General features: G+C 39.5%; 2 protein-coding genes across 5 annotated transcripts in view; one reads left to right on the top strand and one right to left on the bottom strand.

Annotated features, from left to right (window-relative positions):
* Positions 1-7,146, top strand: part of LOC110045586 (uncharacterized) — a 9,329-nt gene extending 2,183 nt beyond the window's left edge. The window contains exons 2-7 of the mRNA XM_020751186.2: positions 2,394-2,653; positions 3,075-3,189; positions 3,427-3,549; positions 5,000-5,033; positions 5,472-5,556; positions 5,735-7,146. Of these exons, the coding sequence (XP_020606845.2) occupies positions 2,394-2,653; positions 3,075-3,189; positions 3,427-3,549; positions 5,000-5,033; positions 5,472-5,556; positions 5,735-6,253 (1,136 nt within the window). The 3' untranslated portion in view covers positions 6,254-7,146. The remainder of the gene's footprint in view (positions 1-2,393; positions 2,654-3,074; positions 3,190-3,426; positions 3,550-4,999; positions 5,034-5,471; positions 5,557-5,734) is intronic.
* On the bottom strand, positions 6,710-15,595 carry LOC110045496 (TNF receptor-associated factor 3-like). Of its 4 annotated transcripts, XM_089292202.1 has the most exons (8): positions 14,903-15,595; positions 14,625-14,739; positions 14,108-14,227; positions 13,159-13,605; positions 12,651-12,807; positions 11,241-11,399; positions 9,500-9,655; positions 6,710-8,894 (listed from the first exon to the last, which is right to left on the bottom strand). In XM_089292202.1, the coding sequence occupies exons 4-8, from the start codon at positions 13,401-13,403 to the stop codon at positions 7,854-7,856; spliced, it is 1,758 nt and encodes a 585-aa protein (XP_089148328.1). In that variant the 5' UTR covers positions 13,404-13,605; positions 14,108-14,227; positions 14,625-14,739; positions 14,903-15,595; the 3' UTR covers positions 6,710-7,853. The 4 variants fall into 4 exon arrangements, with proteins under 4 accessions (XP_089148328.1, XP_089148327.1, XP_089148329.1 ...); XM_089292201.1 differs by having other exon boundaries at positions 14,108-14,739; XM_089292203.1 differs by lacking the exon at positions 14,625-14,739.
* Positions 15,596-16,352: the final 757 nt, after the last annotated feature.

Here is a 16,352-nt window from a genome sequence, read left to right as displayed (position 1 = left end):
AAGGCCCTGTCCACTAATGTACGAATGAGTCTAATTTTGTAAGAAAAGGGTGTAAAACTGAAAAAAATAGTGAGCAGTTTTCCGAAACACTGATTGTTAAGGTGATTCCTCACATTTGCATTGCTCATCCTCACTGCGCATAATTTATGGCGTCATTCGCGCGCGCTCGTGCGCGCGCACATTGAAAACATAGCGGATTTGCACATTGAAAACATGGCGGATTTGCCTTGATAGTGAGTTCTGTCAGTTGAAAAATGGCTATAGCTCACTAACGAGCTCAAGCACCCCAAATTTTTTTCCAATCATTTCAATCAACTAATCATTAGCTTTGCATGAGAAAATATTGATCTGATTTCTTTTGCTGAAAATTGAAAAAATAAGGCAAATAGCAGCTGCGCTGTAGTCTTTTCTATTTTGCAGTTTGATAGCCATGGCAAGCAATTTGCTTCCAGTATTTTAACGAGGATTCAGCTGTCTGTCAAAATCAAACTTAAAAAGTTTATCTGTGTCCGACACAACTATTGACTGTAATTTGAGGCGTGTTTTCATGAGTCTGGGCTCACAAAGAGTTTGCAATAACTTGGAATGCGTTCTTGTAATAAGCATTAAATAATGCTAAAATGGGACATTTTTAATGTCTCACTTCTCCTTAACGAGCATGGGCACCCCCGTTTTTTTATTTTATAATTAAAGTTCTCATACGATAAATATTCAGTGGACAAAGTTTGAACAAAAATCTATTGGCAGTTTTATTTCAGGGGAATTACCTTAAGAAGACAGTTCCGAAGTGTCGTGACACGCGAATAGCGCGCGCGTGTACGGAAACATTTTGAATTTAAGTTACGCGTACGTTAGTTGCGCCTTCGAATTTAAGTTGCGTGGACGTTTATTAGCAGAGTTTTAGACAGTTTCCAGTGAGCAGTTGTTGTGCCTTTTAGAGAGTTTTGTGTCGCTTAGAGTTAACAATTTTACCGATTTTGAAGTGTTTTGGTCGAGTACCGTTTCCGTTTACCGCTCTCGAACACTGATGTTACTAGAAAATCGAGGTGACTGTTGTCAACGAGTACATCCATAAATCCATCCATTTTTATGGGTCACCATGAGCAAGATTGGTTACAAAAATACAACGGCCCTGAAGTTCTTTTCTATCGCAAATGTGGACGATACGTTTTGCTTATTTAACAACGATAATGATGCCCCTCAAGTTCACTATGGAGAAAGAGGAGAACCGTAAACTACCTTTTTTGGATGAATTTGTAAGAATCTATGCTCTTTTAATTGTTTTCCATCTTAGACTCGGCTCTTACCAATTTCCAACTTAAGATCAAAGAAGCCCTTCATAATGAATGGGAACGATCCGCATTGAATAAACAACTCAAACATGTTAATTTAACACTCTTACTTTAATTACTATTTGTATTCAGCTTTTTTCACAGATTTGCACTCGCACCTTTTTATTCCCCCACTCCGTTTTATCCCTTAAGTATTATGTAACTTTTGCACTTATTTGTAACTTTTATTCTACAAGTTGTAATCAACACCTACTTGTTATCTACTATATATATAGTCACTCACTTGTAAACATCCTTAACTGAGTATCCGAAGTAAAACATGTCTTGCAAATTTAAACGGTGTGTCACCTTCTTTAAATATTTGATATGTCTGAACTGTTTCTTCACGTCTTTTTTCATTGTCATGGCAACCGCATTTTGTCGTGCAGTTTAAGCGAAATTTCGTCTTTTTTGTTGAATACTACTTAGTTTTCTTGAGGAGAACTGCAAACTCGGCCCTTTTGGTATAATTACCATTTTGCCATTAATCTACGTCGTTTTCTAACCTTCTGAGAAAACTGAGTGAAATAGGTCACGGTGTATCTAAAATGACGGACTTAACGACGTTACATAATGTAACGTTACGTCGTGACTAACACAAATATACCATCTTGAAGAGAAAGCCAAGGACTGTCTACTTTGACGTTCCATTTCAATGGAAACCAAAGAGCTATATCCACCTCCCTCCTGAACACAGAGGGGATGATTTTGAGTGTACGTACGTCCGAAAATTAAAACTGATTGAAAGAAATTATCTTTTTCGTCTGTACAAGGTTTTTTTTATCACCAACCGCTCTCTCCTTGTCCTCGCACCCCTGATTTAAGCAAAAAGATAATAACAGCTGCATATTTAAATCAAAAAATAATGCTAATATCTAATCACAACAGTTGGAGATACAATTGCATGCCAAACTAAACAAAATAGAGAGGGAAAAAATCAAACGGAACTACAATTACCTTGGATAAGAATTAGAAACAGAAATGAGATTAAAGGTCTAGAGCTCAAACATCCATAATTAATGTCAGTAAAGCGAGCCCATATCAACAAAGACTCCTTTTCAGATCAATGTCGTCACCTGGAGTTCAGAGCCGAACAAACATTCCAGGGAAGACGTCTGGTGAATCACGTGATACGGGTTCATGATCCCTTGATGACAGACTTCTGTGATGCGCTTTGTTACATGGAGCACAACTGTGAAAGTTATAATTTGATGAGGAGAAGTGAAGCTGAGGGACACAGATGTGAATTAAATAATGCTACTCATGAAGGAAACGAAAACGACCTCAAAGAAAATCCGGAATATGTATACCGTGGAACTAAGGTAAAATGAAATGAAATAACTAATCACATAAATTAATTAATTAATTAATTAATAACTAATTAATAAGTAAGTTAATTAATCGATTACTAACTTAATCAGTAATTATTGTAATTGGCCACTACAAAGAAGCTTTTCAGGGCCAGTGGAAACAAACAGTGCGACAAATTACAAATAAATCCAAACATAAATTACAAAATCCTAACTTTTGGGAGGCTGACCAGTTGGGTATTTACAAAGCGCAAACGAGGAGGTAGCTCGAGACCACCGAGAACAGATCCAGCTGGTGGTAGGGAAGGGTGAAGGACTTGAACTTGGGTTCTGCCGCAACAGACCGTGACGTCCAGCGAATCACTGAGATGCTCACGAAAACCCTTTTCCTTGGTTTATACATAACTTAAAGGTGACATATTTGTATTTTTAGAGCCTCTGTGTCAATAGACCCTGCAAGAACAACGCGACCTGTCAAACCGGTTTTACAGACAAAGGATACCGCTACATGTGCACTGCTGGATTCCATGGTCGTGATTGTCAACTAGGTGAGAACAAATGCTTCAGCAAAGGTGCATTCGTCCGCGCAACTCAAACTACATTTGTGACATAGGACGAGGAATAGAACACCATATCCACGATTATTCTAAGGATTTTTAATAGGGTGAGATATTGACCCGAGAGGGGGGAAGGCTAGTCCCCATATTGATCTTCAGGCTGGATGCTTAGGCGCTTCCTGGTATTGAACTAAGGCTAACGCAATTGCAAAAATGTTTTCTTTCAAGATATTGACGAGTGCGCTCTAGGAACCCACGACTGCAGTGTTAATGCTGTATGCATTAATACCGAAGGCTCATACAACTGCTCTTGTAAACCTGGATATTCTGGAGATGGAGGAGACTGTGCAGGTGAGTTGATGTTTACAATACGAATGAAAAACAAACCATTTCTCCTGATTCTAGGTCGTAAATGGCAATTATTTGAAATAACGGATAAGAATAGAGATCAAGGGACACACAGACATTTGGCTACCCAGTCAAAAGGCAATGGTTAGTTTAGGAAAGAAGAAGATTGTAAAGAAAAGAAACTTAAGGAAAGTAAATAAAAGGAGCGAAAAAAGGAAACTAGAAACAGAGGGAATGGAAATGGTCTGAGAGGCAACATTTTAGCACATTTTCATTCCTTTTTTGTAGCTTGGAATCATTAAGATATATGTACAGAAGCTGAAAAATTCATCCATGAACATTTTTCAATACAAAAACGCCTTCCATTTTAAAACCTTACTTCAGATTAAGGTTTTTGTTAGTTTTGTTTGTTTCTTTGTTTTCGAAAAAGGCGATAGTTCAAGTTCACTCGATCACTCGTTGATGTAAAGACTACTCAGATAGATGGCAATAACATAAACTCACTTAATTCAGTTGCCTAAAATACACATGAGTAATTTCATTGGGTTTAATCAGCTAGTGCCCATCACCTCTCACTGCGGCCACCTCTCTGCAACGGCCACTTTTTTTGTCCCGGCGGACGGTTCATTCATTCACTCTTATTTTAACCTCTCTACATCGGCAATAGGGAGTTTAAGAAGCTATGACGGCGACGCCGAGGATAACGTCGATTAAAAAATGAATTTATATGTTACCGACGAATCTCGCGATACTCTTAAGTCATTTACTTTGTTTATGACTGTCAAAACTATCCCGAAACTGAATCTGGGACACAGAGATAAATTTGAAATAGAAGTTTAAAAAATTAGCCGTTGTAGTTCACGTTGTTCAGACGACGCGGAATTTGGCCATTTCACGTTCTTGTTTCGCAGGGGACGGCAAAGAAATGTACCAAGAATCATAACGCGCGTGAACAGCCATTGTTCTGCTCATTAAACCTTTTGTTTAGCGACGTTCCCGTTGCCGTTGCCGTTGCCGTCGTGGCTTTCTTAAACTCTCCAATCTCTTCACGACGACAACGGTTAGTAAAGCACGTTCCAAATGCCAAAAGGGGACAACCGCCAGTTCATCAACGACTGACGAACGGTGTATACAAAACTTCATTTTTATTGGAAAACGATACTTAACTTGCTTCATACCGCGGGTCGCTGGTCTCTGTTTTAGTTTGGTTTCCGTTTTATAGATAATCATATGTTGAGTGTGTTGCCTATTCACATGCAACACTGTGCGTTTTTAACGATAAAAATACTAAATTCCACCCCAAAACACCTGTCATATACGACCAGTTTCCTTTGTCCCCAAGATGGCCTTTTTGAAGAGGTTCAGTTCAAGGTATATTACACCGTTTCTCGAGAGAAGTTTAGAATTTTACAAATTCTACATTATTTATTTTAACTTTGCTTTGCTCACTCAGTCATGGAGTGCAGGGATGTTTATCAGAAGAAGTTGTAAGTAAACAAAAGCTCACTTCTTTTAGTTCAATAATTTAAATCATAACATGACAGCTCAATTAGCTATAATAAAGCCAGTTTTCCTGTAAATGACAGAGTTTTCCGATCCCAAAATGAGGATTATCGCTGTGACAAATGGCTGTGGACTACCGCTATGACAAATGGCTGTGACTATCGCTGTGATTTGTAATCGTGTTTTCTTATATTCTTTGACAAACTGCCTCTAAAAAACAAAACACACACACACACACACACACACACACACACACACACACACACACACACACACACACAAATTGCCCCAAAACCGTCCAAATTTTAAGTACGTTTAACACCATCCATTGCATAAAAAGTGTGTGATATACGAAGCATCCAGAGAGAGAACGATAAACTTCATGTGTCCTTCTTAGCTTGAGGGCTATGTTTAATCCACAGGACCAACGAAACGAGCCCCTATTGTGTTCTTGGAGCATGCGGAGTAGGTCGATGGACGCTTGTCATGAAGATTGACGGCACTAAGGTATTAAGAAGTCTGAATTTTCATCACGATGGAATTTGTTATTCTCTCTAAATTCCAAAAGAAACAGATGCAAGTCAAAATTCGGTCAAAATTCTGTAATTATTGACTTGAAAATAACTGAAAATAAATTTAGTTTAGTACAGCAAACATACGTTTTCTGTCTAAATATGGTTTACAGGGAACCTTCCGCTATAACTCGGACCTTTGGAGCAACATGGAAACATATAATCCGGTAGGAGGAAAGGTAGTATTTGATACACAAGAGACGAAGTTGGACACCTACTGGAACACACCTTTCCACAAGATCTGTCTTGGAATGAAAATCAACGGCGTAAAAAATGCAAGTTTTGTCGTTATAAACAAGACGGCTGATTCTTTGTACTCAATGATCGCTGACGGACAGTATCGCAACACCTTACTGGGTCGTGACACGTGGAAGACGTTGATTGGTCTGCAAGCCTCCTTACAGAACAATTGTAACAAGGAAGGTTTCAATGTTTTTTGTCAAGGGGGGTCCAAAGCAAGAATCGGTTTTGTTGCCAACAATGAAAATGATTGTAAGTGGTGTGATTCCAGAATTGGATTTGGTACTGGAGGATATCCTGATGACTCCAATACGTGTGGAAACGCGGCCAAGTGGCGACCAGATAATGGAGACAAGTACATTAGAGCGATGTGTTATGTTTTTATACAATAAGAACCTCGCGAAACGGAAATGGCTTTTACACTGTGGTGTGTATCCAATAGGGTTAGGCATAAGTATTTCTGTCTTTTGGTGGCTTTAGAAGCCGAATTGTAAGAAACAGTGGGGTAAAAAAAAACTTGAAACTTTGAAGCCCTTGAACCAATTGTTCATGGAACTTTAGAAACATTATTTCGGAAGTAAAATCATGCTTTGTTGAAAAACGTTGTTTTCGGCAACTAATTGGAGCAGCATGCTCACTCACAGTGAACAAACGGCTCGAAGACTTCTTACACTAACCGATCAGATGCTTCATCAACACGGTACTAGCGGGAAACTTAATCTCAATCAAAGTGAATGCAACACAACCCTTTCAGAAATTCTTACAAGAGAGCAGTCTACAGATATAACTGAGCATGAACAGGAACGTTGATGAAACTAGACGTATGTTAAAAGAACAGCTTTGCAGTGTAAGATATTTAAATTCATTTTATTTAACGCTTTTAGGTATCCATGCTTCTTTCTCGAACTTTAAAACTTCCTAAAACTGCCATTTTTGATAGCGATAACTACCATTTTTTCAAAAACCTTAAATTCTTATAAATAGAAGAAGCACTTCGTTTTTAAATATAAATAGAAAGCTAATTCATTAGCTCATTTAAATAAACCTAATTGTAGACTTCTTCCTATGATAAAACATATGGTCCTAAAACCGTAGTACAAAGTATTCATTTTTTTGTAGATTTCATATATCATGCTTTTCCTTAAAATACCAACCAACAAACCAATACACTATTTCTAATAATTACATTAAGCACTAACATGAGATGATTGATATCGTTTGTTTTCTGAGTTTAGTATAGCCAGTGTAAAATTTACAACAATAAGCCTAATACACACAAGAAAAACAGCATTTTAGTATGCATGTCTTGATATAACATCTCACTTAACTCAATAACCTGTGCAAGGAGTTTCATTTTTCAAGGACAAGCCTAGGAGGTGCATTCTCGCTCGTTCAAATCTCAGTTCAAATCTCACTCAAATCTCGTTGAGATCTTGACCAACTTATAAACGAAATACGCGGTCTGTTGACCACCTAGCGCTTTGGTCAGTTTCCTTTTTTGTAGTGATCGTATGTTCTAAGGAACTTTTTAACGTACAGTGTACACTATTAACTCCCACGTTATTTTTAACTCCTATTTTATTTCGGGTAGCCAACACCCCCATCATTTTTGTTTTCAATTTATAATGTTGTAATAAATTAGATTTCTGACTCTGGCGCGAAGTAAAAGTTTTTGTTAATGTTGTTGTTGTGCACAGTTACTTTGTCTCTTCTTTTTTTTCTCTTCCCGCTCATTGCGTAATATCACAATTTCAATAAATAAGACATAAAGCCGAATCATCAAAAGTTGCCTCGGCATATTCTTCAACTGTAAATTGACATGACAGAAGGGCACTCGTCTTCAGATCTCATAGATATGCACTTACAACAACGCAGTTCTTCGAGGAATGCAATGGATTATTATAGGAAGTCAAATGTTAATTCATTACCATTCAAGTCGGCAAAATCTTATGCGGAATGAGGAAGTAGTAAAACCATTTTCTAGACAACTGGCTACTTCCATAATTCACCACAGAGATTTGCCATATCGACTGTTATTTTGATAAACATGATATCATTCCGGATATAGCCACCTTCTCGGAGCCCTTCGTGAGAAATAAACGTTGGAGAGCCCGATGCTATGTTCATGTCTGATGTAGGCCTCTTGAAACTTGTGCTGTGAGGTTCAGGGCGAAATGCATCACACGTGTCTCTGATCCTGTCTTGGTCAATAAGCCTAAAATGGACCTTTTGGACGAATGGCCAGGGCAATAAGGCGTCGTATTCACCTCTCATGATCACAAAGAACATTGACATATGTGTTCCTTTGCCAATACCATCCCCATTTGGGTACATACGGGCACAAACTTTGTATCCAAACCGTCCAACGTAGAATGGAGGGCTATAAATCGACAGCGTGTTGCCAGAAACAGCTTCTTGAAATCGCCGGCTGTAATGGTCGATTTTCCAAACGTAGGTTCCATTGTACGAGGTAGCCTCCAACATTTGAATCTGCATGTCTTGTTCGGAGAGTTGAATTTCATGTAACGCCAATTGATGCTCTGCTCTGTCCAAGCGTCGTTCGCATGCATGGTTCGAAGAAGAATTTGTCGTACATTCGTCACCGGTTCTGGTAAGACCGGTTGCTTTCAAACGCCTCAGATCACTTTGTAAGCTATTTACTGTCATCTCATGTTGTCGCAACGTATTCAGTATTTCGTCGATTTGAGAAGAGACCACAACTCCATTTGCGTCACTTCTGGTGGCCTCTAATTCACTAAGGAGTTTTTCTGTATCTCTCCTTTGCTCACGTAGTGACGTCTCCATTACAGATATTTTAGTTTGCTGTGTTTGAATGTTGATTCGGGCAGCTGCAAGTTCTTCGTTTTGATACTGGATTTGCTGCTCCAAGGCATTCTTCTCAGTTTGTAGACAAGACACGTTTCTTTCTAGTTCCTGGTTTCTGGTGTGGCATTCCTGAGCTGATTGGTTCATCATATCCAAGTGGATCCTCAAACTGTCCTTGATGTGCTCATCAAGTGTATCCTTCTTTCCCTGTGTAAAAGCGAAAAAAATCATTAGTTAGAAGTGTGTTAAATTCACTGGATCCGTTTAATTTGAAATTATGAGTATAAAGCAAGCTTTCATAAGAGCGCTAATCAGTCATTAAAATATTTTTGACTGTAGCCTAGTGGCCAAAAACAGTTAATTAATTCTGCATTTTGCACTAGTGTGAAGCTAATTGAAAATTCAGTGTCGCCATGGAAGGGGTTGGTAGTCTGTTGCAAGTTAATCCCAGTTTTTGTTTTTGACAGTTGACGACCTTAAACCGGATTACGGTACTCATTCTATTAGGTGGAGAGAGGATCTATGTGAACACAAGACAACGACCTTTGCTGTGCCTCAAAATCATGTCAATCTACTGACTGCTTGCAGGTGGTATTTCTCTTCGGTTTCGGTAAATATTTGGCCCAGTACAGTCTCTTCACCCCTCAAAGCTCCCCTTTTATCTCTCCTACAGACATTGCACACCATTCGGAGCCTAACGTACCATACATGAGACAAATGAGCGTCCAAAACAACTTTAAGTAGTCGCGTTGAATAGTTTAAAGTCATTTAAGGCATCAATTAAAATAAAGAGAAACAAAACGAATACTTACTTTGAAATTACAACCGTGAAGAGTAAAAGGGCAAATCACTTCCGCCTTGGGGCATTCTGTAGTCACGTGCTCTTCCATCATGTCACGTGGTATGGTCTCTTTCCCACAGCATAAGATACAATCGATCGGGAACTTGAGGCAAACTTCCAAATGATCCTAAATAAAAAAATACTGTTCGAAACTAATTAACAATTAGACCCGTGGCCCTTTAGGACGAAGGGTCTAATTGTTTTAGTATCACCCAACTAGTTGGACAGAAAAGGTAACAATAAAGTTAGCAAGTGCAAGTTGAAGAAATATTTATTTGGGAAAAAAACGAAAAAAAGCGTCACGCTCGATGGCGCTAATTTCGCTACTCGATGACTATTACTAATAGTCCCCTAGTAGCGTAGCCAATCAAAATGCAGGATTTGCATTAGTCCACTAGTTGGGTGATACTAAATGTAGATAGATAAAAGATAATAGATCAAATTCACAAGTGAGGTATTAACTCAAAATTGCTCCTGCCATAGGCTGCAACCTACATCATCATTTGACAAGCCGAGAAGAATATTGAAGAATTTGACGGAAGAATGTTGAATTTAACACACATTGCGCATGAGTTATTGCACAACTCTGCTCATGCGCCACACTTTCCTTTTGGTCAAATCATTTCGATATCAATTGTTCATATATACTGTTAGCTGTCAACCAATGGAAACCCCACTGGAACTCGTCCAGTTATCGTTATAAATTCTGTTGGAAATCTGTAACAACAATTGCGTGCCTGTTATACTTAAAATAAAACTTAATCTTTCCTGACTTTTGACTGAAAATACACAAAGTTGTAAAGTATTAACTCCATCTCCCTCCCTCCCTCCCTCCCCCCCCCCCCCCATTAGACTATCTGCCCTCGTCTTCTATGAGCTCTACTCCACTCATCTGAAGCTCCCAGGCGGTTCACTCATAGCGGTATCGAATGGTCCCATGCAATTTAAAAGTGCTCGCAAAATTTGGCCTTCGCACGAATTGCTCGCAAAAATTACACGGGTGCTCGCTTGCTCGTGCTCGCAAAATTTTTGCAACTGCTCACATGTTCGGAATGTCGTTACAATGTGCTCGATTATTCCAAATTTAGTGAATCCTGCTTCAAGGTCGGGTAGCTTTTAGCTTCTTCTCGTGCTATGTTCACAACGTTAGGTTACTTGTCGGGTTAGAAATCTTTAGATTTCCTTGAGCGTCCACCCTCTGACTCACGTGAAGAGCTACGTGACGTATTTGGCGTCAAACATGGCATAATTGGCTGTAAGTTGCGGGGATTGGTTGAACTACGATAAGATCTCCATGTTTTGCCTAGTTTTGCGCCCAATGCCCTGTTTTGGAGGTGTCAGCCAGATTACCTGGCGTAAAAAAACGTTTCCTTTTTTAAAACAAATGAGAGATTCCGGTTAGCGCAACGAAATTCTCGCTGCTCGCCATATGTATTTTCTAAAGTGCTCTTCGCTCGCAAAACAAATTTGATCACAGCTGTTTGTGCTCGTAAAAACAAACGCACTGCTCGCCTGCTCACAAATGCTCGCAAAGACCATTTGATACCCCTAGTCATGGCACCTCGGGCTAGCAATCTCATTGTTACAATAAAATAATGCTAATTAACCTCGTTTTTAGGACGTTTATCCCTTCAAATGACAAGGAAAGAGGCTGGGGACGAGGTTGAGAGCTAATGAACTACTTTTCTTCAAAACTTCAATCCCCCTTTTACCTTCATGTAGATTTGCGGAACCCCTTGTCCACAGTAAGTGCATGTTATCGCCCTGTTGATGCATTCATTTGTTCTATGTTGCTCAATGTCCCTTCTTTCCATAGCATGACCACACGCTTTACATTGCATATCTCCATATTGACAACTGTCTTCATGTGTCTGAAAGATCAAATAATGATACAAAAATTAGCGCGTATAATTTAAATGTATTATTGTTGTTGTTGTTGTTGTTATTATTATTATTATTGTTCTAATATTATGACACTATGATATATCTGTCTGTAAAACCTCGGTTGACGATGCAAAACGTTGATTTTAGCAATAGACAGAGGTTCAAAGTCAGCTAGAGAAACCATTTATTTAAGGTATATATATTAAAGTGACGGCGTCGAACGCACTTTTATAATCTTTGATTACTACTAGTTATTATTATTATTATTATTATTATTATTATTGTTTTGTTATGTTATTGAAAATTGCCTAATTTCCCCCCTCCCCCCTCCTGAGGCACTCGAAGTTCCGATTCTTTTGTCCAATGCAAACCCACGTTGAGGCCTAGTTCACGCCGAGAGACATAATAGCATAGCGACATTACATTCAGGCTCAAAAAGATAAGGAAAAGATCACTGCAGTGGAACCTCTATTAATTGGCCCCCTATTAAGCGGCCAAGGGCAAAAGTTCCGGAAAAATTGTCAGCTATACACTGTAAAAAAAAATCTCTATTCAACGGCCACCACTTTTAAGCGGCCGCGGCCAGGTTCTTGCCATCCTAAGGGTGATTTTGTTTTATTTTATACCTCTATTAAAAGGCCAGGAAGATTTGAAGTTGGACGTTTTTAGCCAGATGAAGGTAAAAGAATGACAATGTGGAAACGTAATTGTTTCTTTGGCTTTTGTTAACGTTATGGACTGTATTACAACCATCATCGTTGTATTTTTTCTCCACTTGCGTTTGTTTGTACTTATATTTGATAAACTGAAAACTGGACCACACCCAACGTTGTTTTCGGGTGAACCCCTTTTAAACGGCCACCTCTATTAAGCGGCTACTTGTCTCGTCCCCGAGAGTAGCCGCTTGATAGAGGCTGGACCTACTGTATTTTTTCCCGCATTTCGTTATGCTCATGCTGCTATGTTGCTATTATATCATTATGTCAGGATGTTCACTTCTTATCCCGTTGTGTTCGGGTCGTTATTTCGTGATGTCTCTAGTGTGACCTGTCAGTCGTCAACTATCACGCTAGCATAAAGCATGCGATGAAAGTACTTGTTCCCCTGACTTTATCTCCCGGTTATTTCTTTTAAATAGTAGGTTATATCTGAGTACAGTACGTCGAATTCCTGTCACAAAAATACATTGTTAACCTTAAAAGACTTCCCCACCATGAATGTGGCGCTTTAGCACTTACCCTCAGATGCCTCAATTCCCCACTCCAGTCACAATTCCTTTCTGCGTATCGACAGGAACATTTCAGGTCAAGTACTTCCCTTTCGCAACATCTGTCACGAAAAGAGTCTTCTGGCGCAATTGTTTCTCCATCTAATGGACACCTCAGGCATGTCTGTCTAAAAACGACGACGGAGTTAAAACACTAAGTTTCTGATGGTTTCATATTCATAAAGTCTTTCACAAGTCGCTGTGGCCTATGAACAGGCTTCCGGCGAGAGCGGAAAAAAATTCGGCGAGCGAAGCAAGTCGACAGGCGCGAAAAAATATTGGGCGAGCGAAACGAGCCGAGCGTTCTTTGTTCCTCCTCAGACCGATCTTGGTTAGCTCCATTTTTGTCCTATAATCAAATTGGAAACCTGTTCACAGGCTGCAGTCACTGTTCTTCTCATTACTGACAAGATCAAGTTTAGTAAGTCTATAGAGGACGTGCTTATTAAGTATACATACCTACTTTTATATTTAATTACCTGAGCAGAAGATCCAAACAATTTTTACAAAATCTGTGTCCACAGGACGTCTGCCATGGCTCGTTGAAAACATTTTTGCAGATTGGACAAGCTAATCGTTCGTCGAACCGATGGACGAACTTAACATCGGTAAAAGCTGCAACACACATACTGACATAGTCAACAATGTTTAGATCGAAATATCCGTGTACCGATCTTTTTACAGCTATTAATAAAAGCTTCCGCTGAAGGTGACGAAATCGCATTAACCAGTAACTACCGGTTTGATGTCAACTCGGGTGAAGATATATCCTATCCTATCCTAGTCTTTCAAGTGTTGCATCGCATTGGTTCGTGGTTAAAGTGAGCGTCTCTGTGTTCAGTAGTTATCCTCCGGTGATCTGAGCAGCAATGCTGAGCGGAGTTTAAATCATCGCTTTCATCAGAAAGCCAGAATGCCAGCAAATACTGAAGCAAAAGGTAAGAAAAGAAAATTACAAAATAGATAACTCTGAAACGGAAACGTTACTGCTAGCACGACTTAATCCGGTATATTCCCCAATTATAGTGTATGTTTACTTCCCCCCCCCCCCCTTCCCCCCTCCCCTTGACCCTTGACCCACTTTTGGTTTGTGCTTATTCTGAAGCGTGCATGGTGCCATGCATGGAAGGAATTAATGGAGTGATTTAGTTTTTGATATTTTCGTCTGTAACTTTCTGAACCTTGGCTTTTTGGCAAGCAGCATGTATCACGGTAGTTTCAACACAGAATCTCTTGAATACAGATCGGAAACACAGTGAAAATGCAAATGAATATCAATATAAAAGCTTTGCTATTTTCGCGACATGACGGAAAGGGGACTCCCTGTAAAATACTGTAACCTATTGACGAAAAGGAAACAAAAGAATACTCCCTTCAGAAATCAATACCCAGAAACCGTGATCGCATATAAATATATTTTTGACTTACGAATTTATCAGATGTAAGGACAAAAACAAAAGAATAGAAGTAAGATCATGGCTATGGTAATTCTTGTGATGTTGCTTCAACTTCACTGCTTCGTGCCTCGTGTCAGCGACGTTGCTGTTTCTGGAATCAAAAGACGTAAAAATATGTACAGAGTGCGACTGTGTTATAAATAGAGAGCTAGCAGGGAACTTCAAACCTTCGAGAAACCAATTATCTTAAGTAGTTTCCCTTCGAGAAAACAATTTCGAACAAACTGAATCGGGTAAACATCTAAACACAAAGGAAAAGCCCATGACCAAAAAACGTCGTAGTGAAGCCATTATCAGCGACAACGACACATCATTAAGGAACTGCCATATGAATAAAACGGGTATCCCGATAGAAAATGAAAACTAAACCAAGAGAATCGGAAGCAAAAGTTTCAATACAGCGGTATTTGGCCCTCACAAACGTTCTCGATAAGCCTCATTGAATTTTCAACATACGTTGTTCCATTTCTAATGAATTCTGACCTCACCTTGAGCAAAGACGTGCCGACTGGTCTGCTTCTTTAATTTCGAGCGCTTCTGAAGCGGACAGTACATGCACTTGGCTATCAAGCGTTATGTTCCTCTTTACTTGAATTACATTAACTTTTTAACAAGAAAAAAAGACAATTTTTAAAAGCGACGGTCGTTTGTTTAACAGGTCAGATTCTCACTATGACATCCCGTTTAGGGAAATCCCCTAAAACGGGTAGTTGATTGATTACAAGTGGTTGAGTTTTGTGCATAATTAAACTTGTTTGGCACTCACCAGCAAAGCTGGGGTTAGTTTCATGTTTTGCTCGACCGCTTTTCGCAGAGTTATACGTTTCATGTCTGCACTAGCAACATAATCTTCCTGTAAGTGTAACGAAACCGGCGGTATACATAGAACTCGCTGCTGGTCCTGTCCTGGTTCAAATCTAACTTTGGCGGAGCATCGGAAGTGGAACGCACAGTTCGAATCCCCGGGTTGATATCGTTTCTTAGACCTTCCAGTGTACATATTTTATTTTTTGTTTTTGATTTTCTTACGCGTTTTTATCAGGTTATAACAGGTTGACTGTCGTTCGTGACAAAATTCGAAACTGCAAGCTAAGCTTCAGCAGAATTCCTTGGCAAGCGTTAATTCCTGCACGTAAAGGTTTAGGTATAAATACGCACTTCCTTGACTGCGTCGGGGCAAGCGCGCAGAGCAATTTTGCGTCGGGATCATCATCCTTACCGCTACACGTACGCTAGGATCACCAGAGGACAGTGATGTCGAGGAAGGCAGGAGAGAACTAAAACCAGCGACAACATTTACAGTCAGGCGCTGTATGACGACTTGGGAGAATTTCAGCTCAGATTGCCGAACTCATGATAGATCCCTAATAAAACATTGCGCAATTATCCGTGAGTTGTAGGTAATACTTGCGCACATTGTATTGTACGTCCTTGTGCTTCTAGCAAAATACTAGTAGATGTGATAAATGTAATGTATATAGAACCATGGGATGAGTTGAATAAGCGAAAATTTTCGGTATTTTATTAGTTCAGTAGTTCAGAGACTGCATTTAGAGAATTTCCGCGAGCATCTTCCGTGTCAGCAACGTTTAAGCTTCTGGAATCTGATACAGTACGTAAAATATCTTTAGAATATTTAAATTAGAACAATTTCTCGCGAGGCGATATTGTAGGACGCACGGTTCTCTTGTTTGGGTTCTGCTTTCAATTACATGTAAGTTTGTGATAGCTGGACCGATATTTTTATTACGTAGCTATGAGCTAAGGGCCTTTTCACATACACCCGGTAACCAGCTACCTCAGTTACCGGGACGAATTTTGTTTCATTTCAGCCCGGCCGACTGGGATGAAATTCAAGAAACAATATACCAAAATGGTATAAATACACTTGCATCGTTCGCGATTATCGTAGCCTTCTTGACTTTGGTGACATACGTCTGAAGTGAAAATACATACAAGACAAAAATTATGTCATTTTAGCCGTTATATGTTGCGAAGGCGAAGCTATTTTGTCAAAATTATAAAGTTTCGTCCTGGTCACTCGGGCTTGAGTTTCTTATGGGAAAATTTTCATCCCGGTTGCCGAGATGTCGGTAACCGGTCTGACCCGGTCGAGCCCCCCTAAACTCATATGAACACATCGAAATTTTAACAAAGAAATAGCACCTGGTAACTGAGACATTTAGATCAGTGAGACTCAGAAGACTCAGCCTCCT

Source organism: Orbicella faveolata, unplaced genomic scaffold (genome assembly GCF_042242905.1).
Source record: "Orbicella faveolata isolate gen_17 unplaced genomic scaffold, um_ofav_v1 contig_24, whole genome shotgun sequence".
Lineage (NCBI taxonomy): Eukaryota > Metazoa > Cnidaria > Anthozoa > Scleractinia > Merulinidae > Orbicella > Orbicella faveolata.
Note: the sequence above shows the minus strand (reverse complement) of the source record. Positions and strands in the feature narration are given on the sequence as shown.

Coding starts and splice junctions, on each gene's coding strand:
- LOC110045496 (XM_089292200.1), bottom strand. CDS start 13,403: ATGCGATTTCGTCACCTTCAGCGGAAGCTTTTATTAATAGCTGTAAAA. Junction 12,808..13,158: donor TGTTTGGATCTTCTGCTCAG/GTAATTAAATAT, acceptor CGTCGTTTTTAG/ACAGACATGCCTGAGGTGTC. Junction 8,895..9,499: donor TTCACGGTTGTAATTTCAAA/GTAAGTATTCGT, acceptor GCTTTTACACAG/GGAAAGAAGGATACACTTGA.